The following is a 20,014-nucleotide window of genomic DNA, read 5'->3' as shown; positions in this document are numbered from 1 at the left end:
CTCTGAAGAATCCCTGCATTTACGTTTGTCTGCCATTTTTGTTTAGATTTTGCCTTTACGACACGTTGACAAGCAGATTGCGCGAGTGAGCAAAATTTAAATAATTATTTAAAGTTATTTATTTTAATTATTTTCACTATTATGTTGGAATTTTAAGCATGCGTTTAGATTTTTATTTATTTTTTTGGTACTTAAAAATACATATATAATAGTAGGGCTGCTCGATTTTGGGAAAAATCATAATCACGATTATTTTGGTCATAATTGTAATCACGATTATTCAAAACCATTGCCAGTTAAAGTCAAAATTATTAGCGCTCCTGAGATTTTTTTTTTTTATAAATATTTCCCAAATTATGTTTAACAGAGCAAGGAATTTTAACAGTATTTCCTATAATATATTTTCTTCTATTTGTTTTATTTTAGCTAGAATAAAGAAAGGTTTAAATATTTTGAAACCAATTTAAGGTCAATATTATTAGCCCCCTTAAGCAATATATATTTTTGATTGTCTGCAGAATAAACTACCGTTATAATGACTTGCCTTATTACTCTAATTAAGCCTTTGAACTGCACTTTAATCTGAATGCTTGTATTTTGAAAAATATCTAGTAAAATATTATGTGCTGTCATTATAGCAATGACAAAAAGAAATCAGTAATTAGAAATGAGATATCAAAACTATTATGTTCAGAAATAAGTAAATAAAATATTCTTTCCATGAAACAGAAATTGGGCAGGAAAAGGTTTGCTAATAGTCAAGATGGCTAATAATTCTGACTTCAACTGTATGCTTACAGTTATTTTCCACCCTGCAAAGGAAAGAGAAATAAATACAATAGAATAAAAATATAAAACAAACTGTGTTTTAAGCATCTTCACTGTAACAAAAACACTTTAGCTACAGCAGTCCTTCAGTCAAGAGCAGCGAGGGTTTTCTCGTTGTGTTTGTTTAATAATGATAAAAACAGGCGGCAGAAGGATTATAGCGCACTGTCTCTTTAATAGTTTCTCTTTCACGTCTTTTGATCCTCAACTCGTTTGTTTATTACACAAATGAGGGTTAATGTACATAATCACTAAACACCGCGTTTTGACACCTATTTTACCATTAAAGCGCTCACGTTAAGATGACTTTAGATGTCTGCGCTCCTCTGCTTGTCTCAGTGTGTGAATGAGAGTGAATGCTGACCGGCCGCATGCTTCTGACTGCGTGATCGTGCTGCACACACACATAAGCTCTTTCGCGCTTTTAAGAGCCATTTAAGAGCGTGTACAACTGGAACGTGGCAAAATATGATGCAATAATCATTTATCTCGATTAATGCTTTTTTATAATCGTTTGAAACCGAAATCTAAATCGGATATTCGATTAATTGCAAAGCCCTTTATAATAGTGGAGCATTTTTATGCCTTTTTCTACCTCAATACTTATCCTCTCCCGCACCCCCCCTGTGAACTCTGGCCCCAGGTTGGGAACCACTGGTCTAGTCTACTTTAAGTCAGGCTAAGCTATGTTGAGCACAAAAAAAATCCTTCTCGTGTAATGTTGTTAGTATTTGTTAACTTGGTAGAGGTAACAATTGCAAAAAAAAATTAAACCTATAAACATCACCTTTTCTTATTATTCTCAGAAGTGTTTGATTATTATAATTAATTTATAACATTATGACTAGATCAGTGGGAATCAGGCTCCCTTGTCCTAAATTCCATGATTTCATAGCGCAGTTACAACACATTCCAATTACTATGGACAACTGTTAATATGCACCTGTCAATCAATTTGGTGGGCAAGGAAACCTGCACTTTTACGTCACATTGGGCCTCAGTATCACTGTGATTTGGATCCTATTTTAATGTACAGATTTTTTTCTTGTGGTAATATCACTCCAGTATGACAAGTGGCCACACCATACCTACTCACAGGTCTGTTCAAGCAGTTTCCAAAAGTAAATTTGCATCATAAGTGCTCATTAAATCTTTTCAACTGAAGTGAATAAGAATGAATAAATTAGATGAAATTTCTGGGTTGTATTGTGGATAAAATATAGGTTAAATTATAAAATAAACAGGCGGGCACATGTATTAAGTGTTGTATTTTTAAAACTTTAATGTATATGTAAACATAAGCAGGAATCAACATCGACCTCTGCATAAACAGATGAGTTATTTTCATCATCTTATAGTTGACCTATTATAAGGATCAGAAAGAACTTCATTGCCAGGTGTGTTTACATGTTACATAAATTTGTTTTTGTGACAGAAGTTTTCACAGTGCAACTAAAATATAGTGACAGGACAAAAACACCAAGGAATTTCAAAAGTAAGAAGTAAATAGAGAGAAAATTATGCAATATTGAATGCGCAGCTGTATTACAGTATGTGCAAATTGAAATGTAAACCATTTTGTTAAAGAATAAGTCTAACTGTACTGTATATAAATAGTATAATTTGTTCTGCAATTATTATCAAGTGTTCATGATGGACTGCCTGAGGGAAGAAACTGTGTCGGGCGTTCTCTGCTCTGCACCATGGTAGATGGTAGAATTTTAAAGAGGTACTGTTTGTCTATCTGTTCATGCCCACCACAATTCTATCCATCAAACATCTATCCATTATATATATATATATATATATATATATATATATATATATATATATATATATATATATATATATATATATATACATATATATATATATATATATATATATACATATATACATATATATATATATATACATATATATATATATATATATATATACATATATACATATACATATATATATATATATATATATATATATATATATATATATATATACACATATATATACATACACATATTATATATATATATATATATATATATATATATATATATATATATATATATATATATATATATATATATATATATATATGTATGCCCAGCCCCATCCACCCCTATTTGGGAGACTATCCATCTAAATCATGCGTCTATATCAAAACATATAGCAAAAAATTAAAAAATAAATGTCAATATATAATTTAAACAGATTCGACGAAAACGAAAAAGGCTCCTTTAAATTGATCAGTGTGCCGGAAGTGTCGTAACCGGAAGAAAGCAAGAATGACTCCATGGCGGCGTTTTCCATTGTGACTTCGCTGTTAGCTGAAAAGGTTTTAAGGCGATGATTTGTGCTTTTCGTTGAGGGATGTTTTGTAATGGTGGTAAGTAAAGTCAGCTCATTTGAACTCTTTCAAATAACCGACGTCTTGTTTCTGTTCACGACGGCCACATAAACGCTCTTAACGTGATGTGACTTGCTAACCGGTTACATGCTTCATGGATTAACTTAACCTCCGTTTAAACGCCTCAGTATTATCACACACGGAGAGGACCGTCAACGCCTGTCATACAGTTTTCACTAACAAACGCTTTTTGTTTATATATATATTTTTTGTGCCAAATTTGTGAGGAAAATTAGCTTCCCTTATGCGTATGAGGGCTTTTATTTGTCTTTCTCCTTTGTATTTTCACTTTCGTAGACTCGCCAGCTCATGGTCTGTCAGCTTTAGCCAAAGTATAAACACATTACGCTGTATTTGAGAAGAGCAGTCATGGACGAGAGACAGGACAGCAGCAGTGATGACCCCCTTTACAGTCCCCGGATGGAGGCTGACCCTCTGGACTCGCTCAACAACGCCTGTTTACTGAATGACAGCGACTACCTGTTTGAAGAGCCTGGACTTTCTCACGATTTCTCCAGCACTTGTGTTCCTGAGACTCCTAGGTATCATTTTTTATGTTTTTTTTTTTTTGGGGATTGAAATGGAGAAGTCATGGGTTTATAGTAATCAGAGAAATGACTGCTGTGTAACTTTTAATTGCAGCCCTTTGATTCATAGAAGAAAACGACATTCCCAAAAGGACGAGGACAAAACTGTGGTAAGAGAAATATGATTGCCTTCAGAATGTCATACCGCTATCTGTGTATACGTTTGAAAGTATTTATTTTCCAAGTGTTTGTGTGTATGAACACTCACCGACCACTTTATTGGGTACACCTTACTAATACCAGGTTGGACCTCTTTTGCCTTCAGAACTGCCTTAATCCTTCATGGCATAGATTCAACAAGGTACTGGAAATATTATTGGTCTATATTGACATGAAAGCATCTCACAGTTGTTGCATATTTGTTGGCTGCACATCCATGATGTGAATCTCTCATTCAACCACATCCCGATGGTGCTCTATTGTATTGAGATCTGGTAACAGTGGAAGCCATTTAGGTTAAGTGAACTCATTTTGATGTTCAAGAAACCATTCTGATGATTAGCACTGAATGACATGGTGCATTATCTTGATGAAAGCAGCCATCAGAAGATGGGTACACTGTGGTCATAAAGGCATAGACATGGTCAGCAACAATACTCAGGTAGGCTGTGGTGTTGACACAATGCTCAATTGGTACATATCCCTCACACCATTACACCACCACCAGCCTAAACCGTAGACACAGGGCAGGATGGATCCATATTTCATGTTGTTGATGCCAAACTCTGACCCTATCATCTCAATGTTGCAGCAGAAATTGAGACTCATCAAACCAGGCAACGTTTTTTCAATCTTCTGTTGTCCAGTTTTGGTGAGCCTGTGCGAATTATAGCCTCAGTTTCCTGTTCTTAGCTGACAGGAGTGACACCTGGTAAGGCACTAGCATCTACCAGGCATTTGCACCCACAGAACTGCCGCTTATTGGATATTTTCTCTGTTTCAGACAATTCCTTGTAAACTCTAGAGATGTTTGTGCGTGAAAATCCCAGTAGATCAGCAGTTTCTGAAATACTCAGACCAGCCTGTCTGGCATTAACAACCATGCCTTGTTCAAAGTCACTTAAATCACTTTTCTTACCCATTCTGATGCTCAGTTTGAACTGCAGCAGATCATCTTGACCATGTCTACATGCATAAATGCATTGAGTTGTTGGCCTGTGATTGGCAGATTAAAAATTTGCGTTAACAAGCAGTTGGTGAGGTGTACTTTTATAAAGTGGCTGGTGAGTGTATATAAATAATACTATATATCTATAATATAACAACTTTACGATTTATAGAAAATGGAAAATAATACAATTGTAGTAAGAATGCTAAATAACATTTTAAATATTGTACAAAATGAAATAACAAATGCAATAATAAATAATTTACAACAAAGGATGAAGAAAAACAATTTTTATGCACAGTTAAAAAGTAGAATAAATGTTTTGTGTATTTATTTACAAAACACTAAATGCAAGATAACAACCCACTACCCTTATAGATAAAAAAGTGACCCAGTTAAAATCAGTGACCAACATGATAATGTTTATCAGTATTATCTTGGTTTTGTTAGAATCACTTGAATATGTAAAAAAAAAAAAACATCAATATATATTTCTCCAAGTTTGGTATCTAAAAATGAACAAACCATCACAGAAATGTGTATATTTATGCAAATTTGTGACAATGTAAACATGGATTCCTGGATTTTGCATTTGTTTACTTATGTTTGTAACAGTTTTTTGTGTTTTTATAGATAATTCAAGGTATTTTTTGTTAGACCTGCATTTGAAAAACTACTTCACAAGGGTTCATCTTTGTTTTACAGCATATTTCAGAAAGCTGCTTTATACGCAAGCAAAAATATTGTGAGATTTGAAGGAAATATCTTATTGAAAGTTTGAAGTCAATATGTTTTCAATATTATGCAGCACACGCTTTACATGAAACCAATACAACATATTATTTACATGTATAGTTTTCATGACAATGAAAAATTGAAATAGAAATGCTAATCATAAACTTAATAACTTAATGGAACTTAATAATTAATAATGAAATAAGGAAAGGTTTAAGCAAATTACAAGAATGTTCATAGTGAGCTGTTTACATTAATCTCATGATATAAAAGCCTACTTGCATGCTTCAGCCAAATGCTCAAGCACTCTTCAGATAAAACCATCCCAGAGCGTCATCTGCTAATAAAAACTAAGCTCAGAATCAATTCATAATTAAAAAGTGATGCATTTTAAAAGTTGCCAAATCAATTTCTAGATTTAGTTTTTTTTGTCACAGCTCTAATTGTATTCACAAATGTTTTAATGCCTGATCAGAAAAAAATCACTTTCCCATGCTTTCCTCTTAACTGTAGGCAACGTCATCCTGTTCTTATGGAAGAAAGTGGGAGAGACAGGATCTTATCCCAGGATACCTCAACACCACTCCAAGCTCACAGAGATTAATGAAACGGCGTAAGCTGGAAAACTTAAACACTACTCATTCCACTGTCACCCCTCAAACAAACGGCTTTGTTTCGGCCTCTTCTCTGTTACCCACTGATTTCACATGGCTGGAGTCTCCACGTCCATTAGCCTCCTCTGCATCTTCCAAACCCTCCTCCTCAGCAGGATCTGCCACATGTGCACTGGATCAAACTGCAGATCTGACATCTTTAAATGAGCAGCTAGAGACGGGTCGTGCTTCTATGCAAAAGATAATCAACAGCAGGGAACAGAGACGCAAAAAGACCAGAACTAAAGCCTCTAAAAGTTCATCCGCACACTCGACTGCACCCACCATAGAGGATGAAGCTTTACTGCTGGATTCAGGTATGCTCAACAATATTTCAGGGCTGTACAGTATTGGAAAAATATAACATTGCCATATTTTGGTTTTCAAAATTTCAAAAGATAGCTTGAAGAGCTATATTTGTAGATAATTCAATTTGGATTGATTGGGACTATTCTTTTAGGGGAGTGACTCATGCATAAAATATAAATAAATCCAACAAAGCATAGATGAAAGTGAAAAATACAGTGCTTTGTGGTTTTCTGTGGAGTTTGACATCATTCAGGTTAGGGATGCACCGATATGGATTTTTTTGGTTGATATCGATAACCGATAACTCTTCAGATTTGGAGGCAGATAGCCATATGACATATATAGGTTGATAATTATAAATGTTACAAAATGATATGTTTTTATACAGTGAAACTGATTTTATTTTAAAAACTTTATAAAAGATTGAACTGCTCTTATGAACTGAATAGTCTATACTTAAAGCAAAAAGCTATCATTTCAGAATTGCAAGGTGTTTATACAGACCTATATTCACGATTTCACATAAATCAGCATGCAAAAAACTAATTTTCTTAATAGCAAATTAACATGCAGATTGACTGTTAAAAATAATAGTTGAAATAACAATGGATTTAATTAACATGCAAGTTAAATATATTTTACATAAAATGAAAATGAAAGAGGTAAGGACTGAAACCAGCTCAAATGTTCTTGAATAACACGTGTTGCAGAGATGTACATATGGACAAATATGTAATGTCTGAAAAAGCCATTTTTAGAGGTGTTTTGACAGTTCAAAGCCACCGTACAAGCGAACAGCTAAATACAGATAGTACGTTTTACTTTAGAAAATGTGCCATAGATTCATCCTATTTGGCATTTTAGATTTTGTTAACCACATGTAGCTGCTGCTTGTCAATCAGACAACGCTCCTGTGTTTGTTCTTTCTGTCAATTGCGAGAAAAATGATTGATGAAAAGTTTGATAAACCGCTGAGAGTTTCACTCAACTGCAGGTGCAGATTTGCCCTCGGAGTCAAATTTTGATACAAGACCTGAGCGTTGAGCACGGATGACTTTGACAAACACAGAGCATAATATAAAGACAGAATGTGGCGGTTAGTTGAGAACCCCTATGCTGAATTCAGTGACTGGCACACCTCTCCCCCGTGCTGCTGTGAAGGTCAGATATGCGTGTGTGTGTGGTGATAGTGTGAGGCGTGCTCATTATAATCAATATGAATATTCTCATCAAACTGAATACAATCTTACATTTGTAAGCAACGCTTTGATGCTAACAAATAATCATATTAGATTACAAACAACCCAATAAGTTGTTTAGCATGTGTGCATCTCTGCTGTTATGATTACACATGTAATATTTGCTCTGATGCTATTTAATGCAAAATACACAATGGCACTTAATCAAACATGTCTACAATAGACCTTTTTACGCAAAAACCGGAAGTACGTCAACAATGTGTAAACCCAGTTCCGGTATGAGTTTTTTTGGCGGAGAAATGGCAGCTAGAGTGTTTTCGGCGAGCCTGGTTTGTCTTCCGAAGTTAATTAAATAAGTAATTAAATACATGCAATTAAAATAGGGGAGAGCGGGGCAGAACCTAACACAGGGCCAGTTGTAACACACTTGTTTTAATTACTTCCACACATGCTAGTATGATAAAACTTAGTGTATTTACTACATGTCACAGCAATAAATTGTTTCATTGTTAAAAAATATATATTTTATGTTTTTAGTTGAGTTTCGTGAACAGGTTATATTATTAACATTAATTTGTTCAGGTAGAAATGCATAACGGTACACATAGTTGACTAGCATTAACTAAATACACTATGAACAATCTTACCTGCAGGTGGGATAGAGGTAAAGCTGGTTTTATATTTGCACATTCAGACTTTCCCCTTAACAAAATAATTTCTTTAAAGTATTATTTGCAAACTCTAAATAGCTAAATCATATTAGCAGCCAATGACTATCAAAGTACAACATTGTTCACAGTCAAATAACCAGTGTTAATGTTGTTTTCTAGTCATATTTGCATGCTAATTTCAATTGAATATTCAAAGTAACATGGTAAACAATATAGAGACTTCTAAATGAACGAATGTGTGAATATAAAACCAACTTTACCTCAATGCAGGTGGGTGTGTCACGTAGTCGTGATCTATCCTTACTGCACCATGTCGCTATCTTCACAGCATAGCTGTTTAGACTGACGTTCTGTCATATACTGACTCCCTTCTCAAAGGAGCTGTAAAGTTGTTCCAAGGGAATAGGCTCGGGACAACATCACTCTTTAGGAGACGAATTATGCAGCCACCACTGTAATCATCCGGAGTGAAGTGCCGGCTGCAGACATAGGTGCTACCTGTTTTTACATGAAAACTATGCCCTTCCTCTCTTCAGATCGCCTGTATCCATTTGGGTTTCAGGTTTGGATCCACAGGAAAAGAATGAAATAAAAGGTAGGGCTGTTTTTGGTTAGAAGACGAACAGCCTGGAACACAACAGAAACTGTGATTCTTCGACTGAAATTTTTCGTATCTGCCGCTATGATAACAGGAAGTTCTAATGCACTACATTGACATATTTCCGTTTGAAAAATGCGGAAGTGCGTAAAAGGTCTATTATGAGGAATATGGGTACTTACAGAGTTAACGCACAGCAATACCACATGAAGAAAGGATGGACTTTGAAGGAATAAGCAATGTGAGGAGAGCTCCATTATAGTGCACTAGACAAGTCTGAACAAGTTCCGCCCACACATGCACGAGGCAGGCAGTTCTGCACAATTACGTAATTTATCGGCTTAAAGATATCGGCCTAATTTAGACATTAGATCGATAACAATAATCTTAAAAATAGCATTTATCTGCCGATAACAGTATGGCCGCCGATATATAGTGCATGCCTAATTCAGGAACCTAAACTAAATTATCAAATGTAAAAATAACATTAGAGGAGCTGGAGGAAGTGTCTGGTGATAGGGAAGTCTGGGGTTCTCTCCTAAAACTGCTGCCCCTGCGACCCAGATGAATGAATAAATGAATGAAAATAACATTGCTTTCATTGTATAAATAATTTAAATAAACATAATTTTTTTAATTGCCTGAATATGTTTAACACTCTTATAATGCTCACTCAGTCATAGGCCTTCAAAACACTTGCAAATGATGAACTTTTACTCCATTATGGTTAAACATTGTATCCCACATTGCATGCTGCTGATACTGCAATTACACTTCAATAACACTTGTATGCTGTGGGTTTCTGTGCATGGAACAGTTTAAGCTCACACTCTTAGGAAAAATATACACCAAATATCCATATGGTTCTCGTGCCAGCGCTCTTCTTCCATGGCTCTCAGCTCCACCCACAGTCGTCACAGCTATACCAAGCTGACCAATCACAGATCTTATGCTTTGCCACCGGTTGTGTATCGTATGCCATTGTTGGTACTTGATACAGATCTATAAATAAGCCTTAAGGGTGAAAATTATGATGGTAATGAAAAAAATCTAATTCTAAAAAAATTCTGAATGTAAAAATAATAACATTATCTCTAGAATCACTTTAAAAAAATTCATTTTATATATATATATATATATATATATATATATATATATATATATATATATATATATATATATATATATATATATATATAATTTATTTTATTTTATTTTTTAGTGCACCACAAACTACAGCAAGCATGTTATATAAACTGTGCTATCAGTTCCATTGCATTGGGGTAGATGCTTTTATAGTGTTCTTTTTGTTGTTGTTTTAACCTCATTAAGACTGAACAGAAGAATTAAAGGAGCTGAGCCAAAAAGCAAAGCTCTCGATATACCAGTCTTATCTGTGTTCCTATTCTCACCTATGGTCATGAGCTTTAGATCATGACTGATCCTTCTGTTCTCATAAGGCTTCAGGATCCCCCTGGAGGAGCTGAAGGAATTGTCTGGGCAGAGGGAGGTCTGGGGGTCTCTCCTGAGACTTCTGCTCCTACGACCCAGCCCGGAAAACCAGAAACAAATGAAATGAAAATATTTCTTAGATATTTCTTCTTAATCATAACTACTCCTCATTTTGAACATTTTTACAGAAACCAGTTTTAAATTTGCTGCTTGGTTTAGGAATGTTAAGTCACTTGTGCTGTAAAACAGCCAAACAATACAGTGAAAAAGCAGATTTTATCTTTTAAAGTATGATCAGAAGTGCAGTAAAAGTCATGTCCATACTCTTCTAGTTGGAAGCACTGGTATTCAAGTGTTAGCAATAAGCACAAAGACTTATTCATTCTGTAAAATGAATAAAAACATATAAATTGCTATATGCAAATCTTACTAATGCAAAAGTAGCCCTATACATTTCGAGAACACATTGACGTATTGGCTTAAAAAGCTGGGCCCAAAGAAGTCTTTAAGTCTAAATTGACGAAATTGACTTAAGGCAGAATATCCGAATATCCTTAATCTCCCGTGTGCCCTAAAACTCTGTCCTCTGTTCTATATTTAACTTCCGGAATGAAGTCATTATGCTAACTAGATTTGCCTGCTCTGGCTATGATGCAAGATGTCTAATGAGTAAAACGTCTGTAAGCAACCGATATCAAAGGGGTGAATCATTCTTGTTCATGACTGTTGGTAAAAATCTGACACTCATCCATAGTAGATGAACTTTATTGACCAGCATAGTCCAAATGACAAATATTCAGAGAATGTTTTGTCTTCTATCAACTGTTGAATGATCCTATTGCGGTTAAGTAGGGGGTTATAATTACCAACATATTTCAGTGTTTCCAAAAACCATCGCTTCTGTATTTCAAGAATAGTTTTTACTTGTAGAGTTAAAGAAATCATGATTTGAGGTAAATTAGAAAGCTAACATACAGTCAATACACACAGTCTGGCCTAACTAACTCATCACTTTGGATTTAAGCAAGCAAATATGATGATTTAATCTAAATTGCAGTGACTGCTTTTTCCATAAAATGACTGACATTCCTTTTCTCTTCTCTACTCCCACCATTAGTATTTATGTTCATCTCTTTGCTCTTAGGCTCTTGAGGTTTATTTGATTGGTTTCATTTATTTCTAGCTAAGCGAATGCATGGACCAGCAAGTTCGCCGTCTTTCCTGATACCAGATGATGTCGTCATCATAGAGGATGATGCTGCTGATGATGTCATGGTGGTTCGCTCTGTTCAGATGGCTGAGGATGAAGCTTACGCCAGAAGCCTACAGGTAAAACCAATGTCTCACTACTGTTTAAATGTGCTTTCCTCCAAGTGGATGACCCTGAATACAAGTGTAAATGGGCTCTAAGACAATTTCCCATTTATAATTGTTTGGTTTTATTTATAGGCAAAAGAAAAGGCAAATGTTTTCTGATGGAAAGATTCAGCTTTATAAATGACTTAATAAAATCTCTGAATCTCATTGATGTGGGGACAGTAAATAAATAAAATCCAATGGTTAGTACTGTCTTAAATTTGCAGCACATTTAAGTTTTTACTTTCACAAAAATAAATTTGACTACAGATTTGTTTTTTTTTTTTGTTTTGTTTTTTACATTTATTTTAATGATTAGATGACAAAACACTGGTCTTGGTGTCTCATGTCGTCATATACAATAATGCAGCCATCTATTGTAAACTCATCCATCAGCTAGTAATTCAAGTCTTTTGTGAAGGGTGACGTTAACAAAAAATCCAATCTTTTAATATACATTCTTCAAAAACGCCCACAGAGTTCCAGATTTGCCAAACACCAGTTATAAGTCAGGTTTTTCTGAAGCAAAATTAAGAAAAGGAACAAAACTAAAGAAAAAAATCAGATCAGTCTTTTCTTCTTACACCCTGAATTGGTTCATTTCTTTGATCAAATGGTTATGCTTAATTAATAAAATCATTAGTGTGCTGTAAATCTATTTTATGCAAAGCTACATAACATTTAAAAGAAGCTTGATGAATTGCATTAAATGTTTTTTTATATTAAAGATATAATAAAATGATTGTCGATGTTCTAAAATGTTTGTTAAATAGATTTCAATGTCGACAGTCGTGCATAGAAATGTTAATCTGGTATAAACGGCTATATGAGATACTCTTCATCATCAGGTGTAAATGGTAACACATCTCCATCGTCAACTACTTGCCTTTTGCTCAATTAGGTCACATCTTAACATCAGATGTGAACTGATGGTGTTTTTGCTGTGTGCAGGAACAGTTTGACATGGAGGAGCGAATCGAGCAGCAGCAGAGACAGTCCAGCATAAACAACCACAACCATAACCATGTGGTCAGTTTGTTTTTAATTTCTCCGCTTTATTTCTGCTCTTTCACTTCAGAGTGCTGAACGCTATTTTGTTGGTTTCCTGCAGGTTGACTCATATGTGGGTTTGGGCTGGATCCCTCCGTGGGCCTCAATGATCAGCTCTTCATCTTTCACACACACCCCCTCCGAGCTGTCAGAGCTGCAGCAAGTCATCTTTGGAGAGCAGCCGCGTAAGTCAACATCCTTTCATCACTTTAATTTAAAGCTGTTTTGTGTTTGAAGTAAATCATAGTTTATTACTAATTATTGATCTGCATTGATTCATTTAGCAGACACTTTTGTCTGTAGTGACTTCTACATGAGGAGTATAAAAGCAATAGTCAATGAAAAAGTGATGTTGTGCCAGTGCTGTGACAAACTGGTAAATTAATAATTGAATAAATCAGTGTTAAATTAAATGACATTAAGATGTATTAGTTTTATAAGTACTAGAAATTATTATTTTCATATTTTAAATGGTTTGTATTTGTTACTGTAATTGTTCAAATTTTATATAAATGATACTTGATGTTACAATTATTATATAAATAATTATATAAACTATATTTGAATAAATTGTGTACTTATTAGTAATAAAAAGATCAATCGATCAATAATATATTGATGTTCATAAAATGTATTTATTGTTTTATGTATTAGTTAATACTGTAAATATATCATCTGCATCAAAAAACTTCAGTGAACTTATTTCTTCTGTTAATAATGCAACATTTTATTTCCAATATCACTTTACTTTTTATACTTTATATGATGTGGGACACATTACTTCAGTCTCACTAAAAGGGTCACGAAACACCAAAACCGTTTTCGAGCTGTTGACAGTCATATATGTGTCCCACACTGCTATAAACACTATTAGGACACAAATAAATATACTATAAAGTGAGAATTGGTTGTTTTTGTGTTTTTTTAAGCACATTTGTTTTTCCAGTTTTAAACAAATTTTCGAAGCTGCGTCACGGCGAATAGATACTTGTGTATATTCCAGTGTGGAGACTGGATGTCAGTACCTGCGAGTGCATCGTGACGTTTCTGAGTGTGCAGCATTAATTCATGACGACAGACTTGGTTCAACCAATCAGCGTGCTCTATTGTAAATGTGCCGCGGTGCAACTTCAATAATATGCATGATAGCTTCGAAGACTTTGTGTTGGCAAAACAAGTGGAAGAACAAACATTTGGAGACAGGGGTTGTCAGTGTTGCGTTTATTAATGTGCTGCAAGGAAGGTTTTGTTTTCATTTTTCCCGCACAAGTTGTGCTGCTTCTTTGTCTGGAAAGCGTATTGTTTTATTAATCATTTTGTGCTTAGTTTTTTTTTTACTAGAACTTTAGAAGAACAGCATTGATGTGCTACAGAAATACATAAATTAAATAAAAATATGTAAAGGTTATTTGATTTGATTTTCCTTTGATTGGACAGACAGACAACAGGGCCGACGTCAAACAGGCCGAACTCGAGCTTCCCGTCGCAGACCTGCTGCTCACCTGCAGATGGACTTGTTTAATGACAGCCAGGGAAATAATTATGAGGTCTGAGATATGCTGATGCACACTAATCACAAGACTTTCCGTAAAACCATGTTTCCTCATGTGTAATATTGCTTTATCAGGCTCTGTTAGCGTTTGAGGAGCAGCAGGGTGCTGTAATGGCCAAAAACACTCTGAGCAAGGCTGAGATTGAGCGGCTGCCCATCAAAACATACGATCCCACACACAGCGCAGGAAAGACAGAGTAAGTCACAGAACAGGACGCTGAAAAGAGACATTTCCCACAATGCATTATTTTAATCATCCTCTCTTTCTCTGTGCAGCTGCCAGATCTGTTTCAGCGAGTATAAAGCGGGTGAACGGCTCCGGATGCTGCCATGTCTCCATGATTACCACGTCAAGTGCATCGACCGCTGGTTAAAGGTCTGACTGCTTTACTGATATCAGTTCACAGTGTTTTTACTAGTTATGGGTGAAATGAAGCTTTGAAACCATTTTGCTTTAAAAATGATTTAGATTCAAAGCTTTTACAACACCACATGCTAGGGACACCTGACATTTTCCCCAAATAAATTACATTGACCGTATAACCTGTAAGTGCACTTAGCTCATCTAATAGCATTAGGTGTCTGCATAATGTGTGCTTTTATACATTTTTATGGCTTCTGACTGTTGTTTGTTCCATTGTGTTTCATTTTACAAATGCCTCAAAACGTTTACAAACTAGTTAAACTGATCCGGGACCTATAAATACAAATAAAAAAACTGTTCCGTGTTTGACCATTGTGTGGGCCATCTGAATGGGCTTTATGCACAGCTAGTGTTTTTCTGCCAATGATGAACATCCGGTGAAAGCGTCATGTGACTTTTTTCAATTTCATACGGTTCCTTTTGCTAAAGTGTAAAAAGAGATGAAAGACCGTTTAAATTCAGATACAGTCATAAGCTGCAGGCTAGCACAGAAATTCCATAAAAAATACTGGCATAAAATTAACTGTTATATTTTAAAGACATGGCGCAAAATATAATTGAATGCAGTGCTTCTTGTTTGGTCTGAGACCTTTTAAAAAAATCGCATTCTAAACGCTGCGATTTTGTAAGCGATGACAAATAACTGGAAGCCCTGGCTGAAATTAAAAGTCTGTGTGCATATACCCCTTTAACCCACAATGCCCTCCAATGGAAAATCATTACATTTCTGAACTGGATTGACTTTAGCTGACAATATATCAAAAAATGTATCATTATCGTTATGATGAATTAAGTTAATTTTATTTTTCTCTGGTTGTTTATCCAAATTTGATTATTCAGATGAGCCTTTATTAGGTTTAACCCCGCCTCTCCAGTAGGTGCTGTTAGGTGAACCTAGAGCTGAAAATAAATACTAATGCTGGAAGAAAACTGAGGAAAATGACAACAGCCAATAAGAATCCAAATTTACACAGGGTTCGAGTCATTCATGGTGTTTAAGTCTAAATATTTTCACATTGACAGTTTTATTTAGATCAAAAACATATTACCTGTTTATTTTAGTATGATCGTTACAGAAGTTTAATTGCTAATAAAAAGTGTATTCAAATGAGTTATATTACTATCGCAACACTCAACGACAGTGCATATCATGTTCCCAGTATCATGCAGTCCTTGTAATGACATAAGAAAAGCTGTTTACTGAAATCACATGACCTTACAGATTTGAAAACTGCTCTGAACCACTAATCCAAAACAAAAGCTTCATAAAGGTTTCAAAGCTTCAGTACATTTGACTAATCTTATTCATCTTCTCTTCCAGGAAAACGCCACTTGTCCGATCTGCAGAGCAGATGTATCTGAGTCCGGTGGTTTTTCTTGAGCGTTCAGTTTCAAGACTCAATATCTACCTCACAGTTGGTCGTGTTTGTCTTTTAAACAGTCTTAATTTAAGTGTTATCTAGCGCTTTTTAAATGTCATATCGTCCCATTTACCAGCGTAAACCACTGCCAAGTAAACCATTATGAATATATTTCCTTTGAAAACAGACAGACGCTATCATAGCAGTGGCCACAAGCACTGATAGCAATAGTGCAACTTGCATTTGTTTTGACTTTGAAATAAAAAAAATCCCTACATGTTTTGCCTGATTTTGTTGTTAAATGTTTTCGTGTAATCAAGTGAAACATTTAGAATTTCAAACCTCCATTTTCTGATGACAACTTGATACCTTCCTGACCCCTGACTTGCTCCAAACCACTTTGAATTTTTTGTTCTGTTGAACACAAAAGAAGTTTGAAACCTGTAACCACTGACTTCTAGAATATGTGCTTTCCCGACAATGGAAGTCAATGGCTACAGGTTTCCAACATTCTTTAAAGTATCTTGTATTCAACAGAACTGGTTTGGAACTGGTTAAGATTGAGTAAATGACAGAATGTTCATGTTTGCACTGTTTGTCTCTTTAAGACAGATTCACTCTGCTTCATAATAGCGTTTCTTCAAGGCTCTGTACTTGCGGAGGTAATACAGCGCTTCCAGCTCTTTCACCACAAATTCTCCTCGGCTGATGAGCTGTTTGATCTTGTCAGGGTCTCGCATATCTTTATTTTTGGCAAACGCAGCCCTCAGTCTTTCCCTGAAGTAGTCTGCTCCTTTCGGATACTCCCGTCCAAGAAACAGCAACTTCAAGCATAAGAATCAAAAGAGAGGATTATGACAGTCTGCTGCCCTGAGATGCAGATTATTACTGCTTTTATTCCCCTGATTTTAGTGTTCAGCTCTTTAAAGGCGCTCGCTTGTTATGAGTGAACTGCAGACCTGACACTGAATGCGAATCAGTGTTTCAATGTCTCAGTAAAATTACTGATCAAGAATATTCAGAAGCTGAGAGTGACTATTAAATAAATACTGGCACGATAGCCCCTTTAATGAAGATAATGACACTAAATACACTACTATTGGCAGACTGGGGCCAGTTGCCACTTTTTATACCAATTAATATTTTGAAAATGGAAAAATGTTAATGCAAAAATCAACAGCATGGCAGAGAAATGGATTACGCCATTGCATTGATAATTCATACATGTGATTCTGAGAATATGTGCTGCTCTAGATTAGTTTGTAATCAAAATATGAAACCAAAGAATCAAAATGAAATTTGGTCTGTTTGTCGAGACATATGGACTTGAAATTGAGTTTAAATTTGAGTGGATACTCTAAGCATTTTATTATAGTTGCTAGGGTGTTTTAAACATACCTTTTGTAGCATGTTTTATAACCGCTAGCATGTTTCAACCCTTGTGTACTGTTCAAATGTACTATTTTTTATGTTCAGGATTAAAACAATCACTGAATTAAACTGCTGTCAAAATACATCAGATAAATATTTTTTCTAAAACATTTTGCATAAATTTGTTAATCTACCTCAGTCCCGATCAAAACTACTAAATTGCTTAGAAAATTATAGGATTTTAAATAATTGGCAAATTCAGAAATGTCACTGATTTAGTGAGGAAAAAACACAAATGACGAATTTTCAGTATAAAAGTAATTGTGGACTGGATTTTCTAAACTTTTATCACAGTCTTGGACATGTGAATGGTCAGTAATGTTGGCTTTGACACATTGTTAGATTTTCATTTCTATCCCCCTATATTACTGTTGGTGGCTGTTTTGCTCCTTTGACTTGAATTATAACCATTTGATGGTGAATAAATACAGTCTTTGTTTTTATTTAATCCATGTAGTTCCGAGGGCTGGATGCTTATTTTGATTTTCTCAGGCACATTAAGGTAAGTGGGTAAAGGTCACACACACACACACACACACACACACACACTTTGCTGTTATACTCCATACAAAATGCAGAAACTAAGCTTTCTTTGCACAGGCCTATCTAAAAGGTTAATGGTGCCAACTGATGATCGACAGTAAAAATGACAATTTTGACCTCTTCCCAACAGGGAAAAACAGCAACAATTAAAAATGCTGGATTATATGGTGTCTTGGTTTTGTAATAAAAAATGGCTATAATGACAGTCAATGGGGTAAAATCAGCCACCAACAGAAAATTAGGGAGAAAAACTGAAAATGAATCCAAAACACTGCATCAAAGGCAATGTTGTTTCACGTGTTCAAGACTTAAATAAGAGGTTAAAAAATCCAGTCCACAATTACTTTTTTATATTTGAAGATTTGTGTTTTTTTTTTTTCTCCAAATCAGTGACATTTAAGAATTTGCCAAATAAAGTTAAAATCCTGTATTCTTCTAAACAATTTAGTAGTTTTGATCTGGACTAAGGCTGATTAACAGATTTCTGCAAACAAAACAAAAAAAGAAAAGAAAAAAATATCTGATGCATTTTTACAGCAGGTTAACTCTACTGTAGGGTAGTAAACTTGCCCAGAGTGTATTGTTGATTATTTTCTCAAAATATGTGTCAAAATAAGATGTGATCAAAATCATTCTGTTCACTGAAACAAAACAAAGTTACGGCCAAATTAGGATTCAAAATCAGCCCAGAGTGGATGAAAACATCCCCAACAGCACGCAAGGGTTACACAATATTTGCATTTTTGCCACACTGTCAGCATGCTTTAAATATATTTTAACCACACTCTTTTATATTTATGGTATTTAAAGTTAGATTTATTTAGTTTCAAAAGAAATCATTTGCTGTTACTGTTATTCCACTAAATCAAAGAGCTTAGAATGAAATGGTAATTCTATGCTCCGACTAAATATTGATTTCACCAGTCACCTGTCGTTCTTATGAAGCGACAGATAGTTGTCACTCCATGTAAACAAGACAAGTTTCTTATTATCAACAATTTGGATTTTTTTTTAATTTGGACATTTTAATGTGATGTAAAATCAGAAGGGGGCAGTGTGTAACTCACGGCTTTGTAGAGCTGCTTTACTTCTGCTCGGAACGGGTTTGCCATTTCTCAGGGTTCAGTCGGATTTCTGTCAAATAAACTGCAAACAAAACGAACATGTAATTTCAAGACGTGATAAAAAATGTTTAAGACGTAAAACTGAAAGAGACCAAGTTTATTTTTAATCTACTTACTAGCAAATTGCCCTTTGAACGCAATGAAAACAATCAGGATTGCAAACTTCTCCGGTCATCGAAAACAACTTCAAAATAAAAGTCCTCAGGAATCTTCATAAAAATGACAAATGACTTACAAACGGTACGTTCTTACATATAATAGACCAACAAGAAACTTTTTCACAAACGGCCAAAAACCAAACTTAATTGGTGCTAGTAAGGTAAATATAGTTACCGTGGGTGATTTCCTAATTTATTCAGTGATATTGAAAATGACTAGAAACATTGTTTTATATTAACTAATACAGTATATATATATTTGCAATTTAAAATAAACTTATTACAGTAAAAACAAAACAATCTCATTTATAACAGAATTACACAAGTTTTTGCCTTGATTTGCTCGCCGATATCTTCTGCATAGTTCTCTCTCCATCGAGTGACTGAATCTGATTTGTAAAAATGTGAACACTTTTACAATAGTTAATTGAAATATTTCTTTACAGTTTGCTAATTTGTAGCTCA

The 20,014-nt window shown here is 34.8% G+C and overlaps 2 protein-coding genes across 4 annotated transcripts; one reads left to right on the top strand and one right to left on the bottom strand.

The window, feature by feature from the left end:
* The first annotated feature begins 3,096 nt into the window (after positions 1–3,096).
* On the top strand, positions 3,097–16,577 carry si:ch211-59o9.10. Of its 2 annotated transcripts, none has more exons than XM_087310889.1 (11): positions 3,097–3,217; positions 3,536–3,780; positions 3,896–3,935; positions 6,182–6,638; positions 11,734–11,879; positions 12,858–12,935; positions 13,018–13,141; positions 14,394–14,503; positions 14,584–14,705; positions 14,785–14,884; positions 16,254–16,570. In XM_087310889.1, exons 2-11 carry the CDS (start codon positions 3,608–3,610, stop codon positions 16,311–16,313), a joined length of 1,410 nt encoding a protein of 469 aa, XP_087167015.1. In that variant the 5' UTR covers positions 3,097–3,217; positions 3,536–3,607; the 3' UTR covers positions 16,314–16,570.
* Positions 15,939–19,583, bottom strand: lyrm5b (LYR motif containing 5b). 2 transcript variants are annotated; one of them, XR_015525794.1, is made up of 4 exons: positions 19,508–19,577; positions 19,335–19,413; positions 16,845–17,117; positions 15,939–16,734 (listed from the first exon to the last, which is right to left on the bottom strand). XR_015525794.1 is itself a non-coding variant. In NM_001159975.2 (3 exons), exons 2-3 carry the CDS (start codon positions 19,377–19,379, stop codon positions 16,908–16,910), a joined length of 255 nt encoding a protein of 84 aa, NP_001153447.1. In that variant the 5' UTR covers positions 19,380–19,413; positions 19,508–19,583; the 3' UTR covers positions 15,961–16,907. The 2 variants fall into 2 exon arrangements, 1 of the variants encoding a protein (NP_001153447.1); NM_001159975.2 differs by having other exon boundaries at positions 15,961–17,117; positions 19,508–19,583.
* Positions 19,584–20,014: the final 431 nt, after the last annotated feature.

This window comes from Danio rerio, chromosome 25, assembly GCF_052040795.2.
Source record: "Danio rerio strain M-AB ecotype USA chromosome 25, GRCz13ab, whole genome shotgun sequence".
Classification (NCBI taxonomy): Eukaryota; Metazoa; Chordata; class Actinopteri; order Cypriniformes; family Danionidae; genus Danio; species Danio rerio.
Note: the sequence above shows the minus strand (reverse complement) of the source record. Positions and strands in the feature narration are given on the sequence as shown.

Coding starts and splice junctions, on each gene's coding strand:
- si:ch211-59o9.10 (XM_087310889.1), top strand. CDS start 3,608: ATGGACGAGAGACAGGACAGCAGCAGTGATGACCCCCTTTACAGTCCC. Junction 3,936..6,181: donor AGGACGAGGACAAAACTGTG/GTAAGAGAAATA, acceptor TCTTAACTGTAG/GCAACGTCATCCTGTTCTTA. Junction 6,639..11,733: donor AGCTTTACTGCTGGATTCAG/GTATGCTCAACA, acceptor ATTTATTTCTAG/CTAAGCGAATGCATGGACCA.
- lyrm5b (NM_001159975.2), bottom strand. CDS start 19,379: ATGGCAAACCCGTTCCGAGCAGAAGTAAAGCAGCTCTACAAAGCC. Junction 17,118..19,334: donor TAAAGCAGCTCTACAAAGCC/GTGAGTTACACA, acceptor TTATGCTTGAAG/TTGCTGTTTCTTGGACGGGA.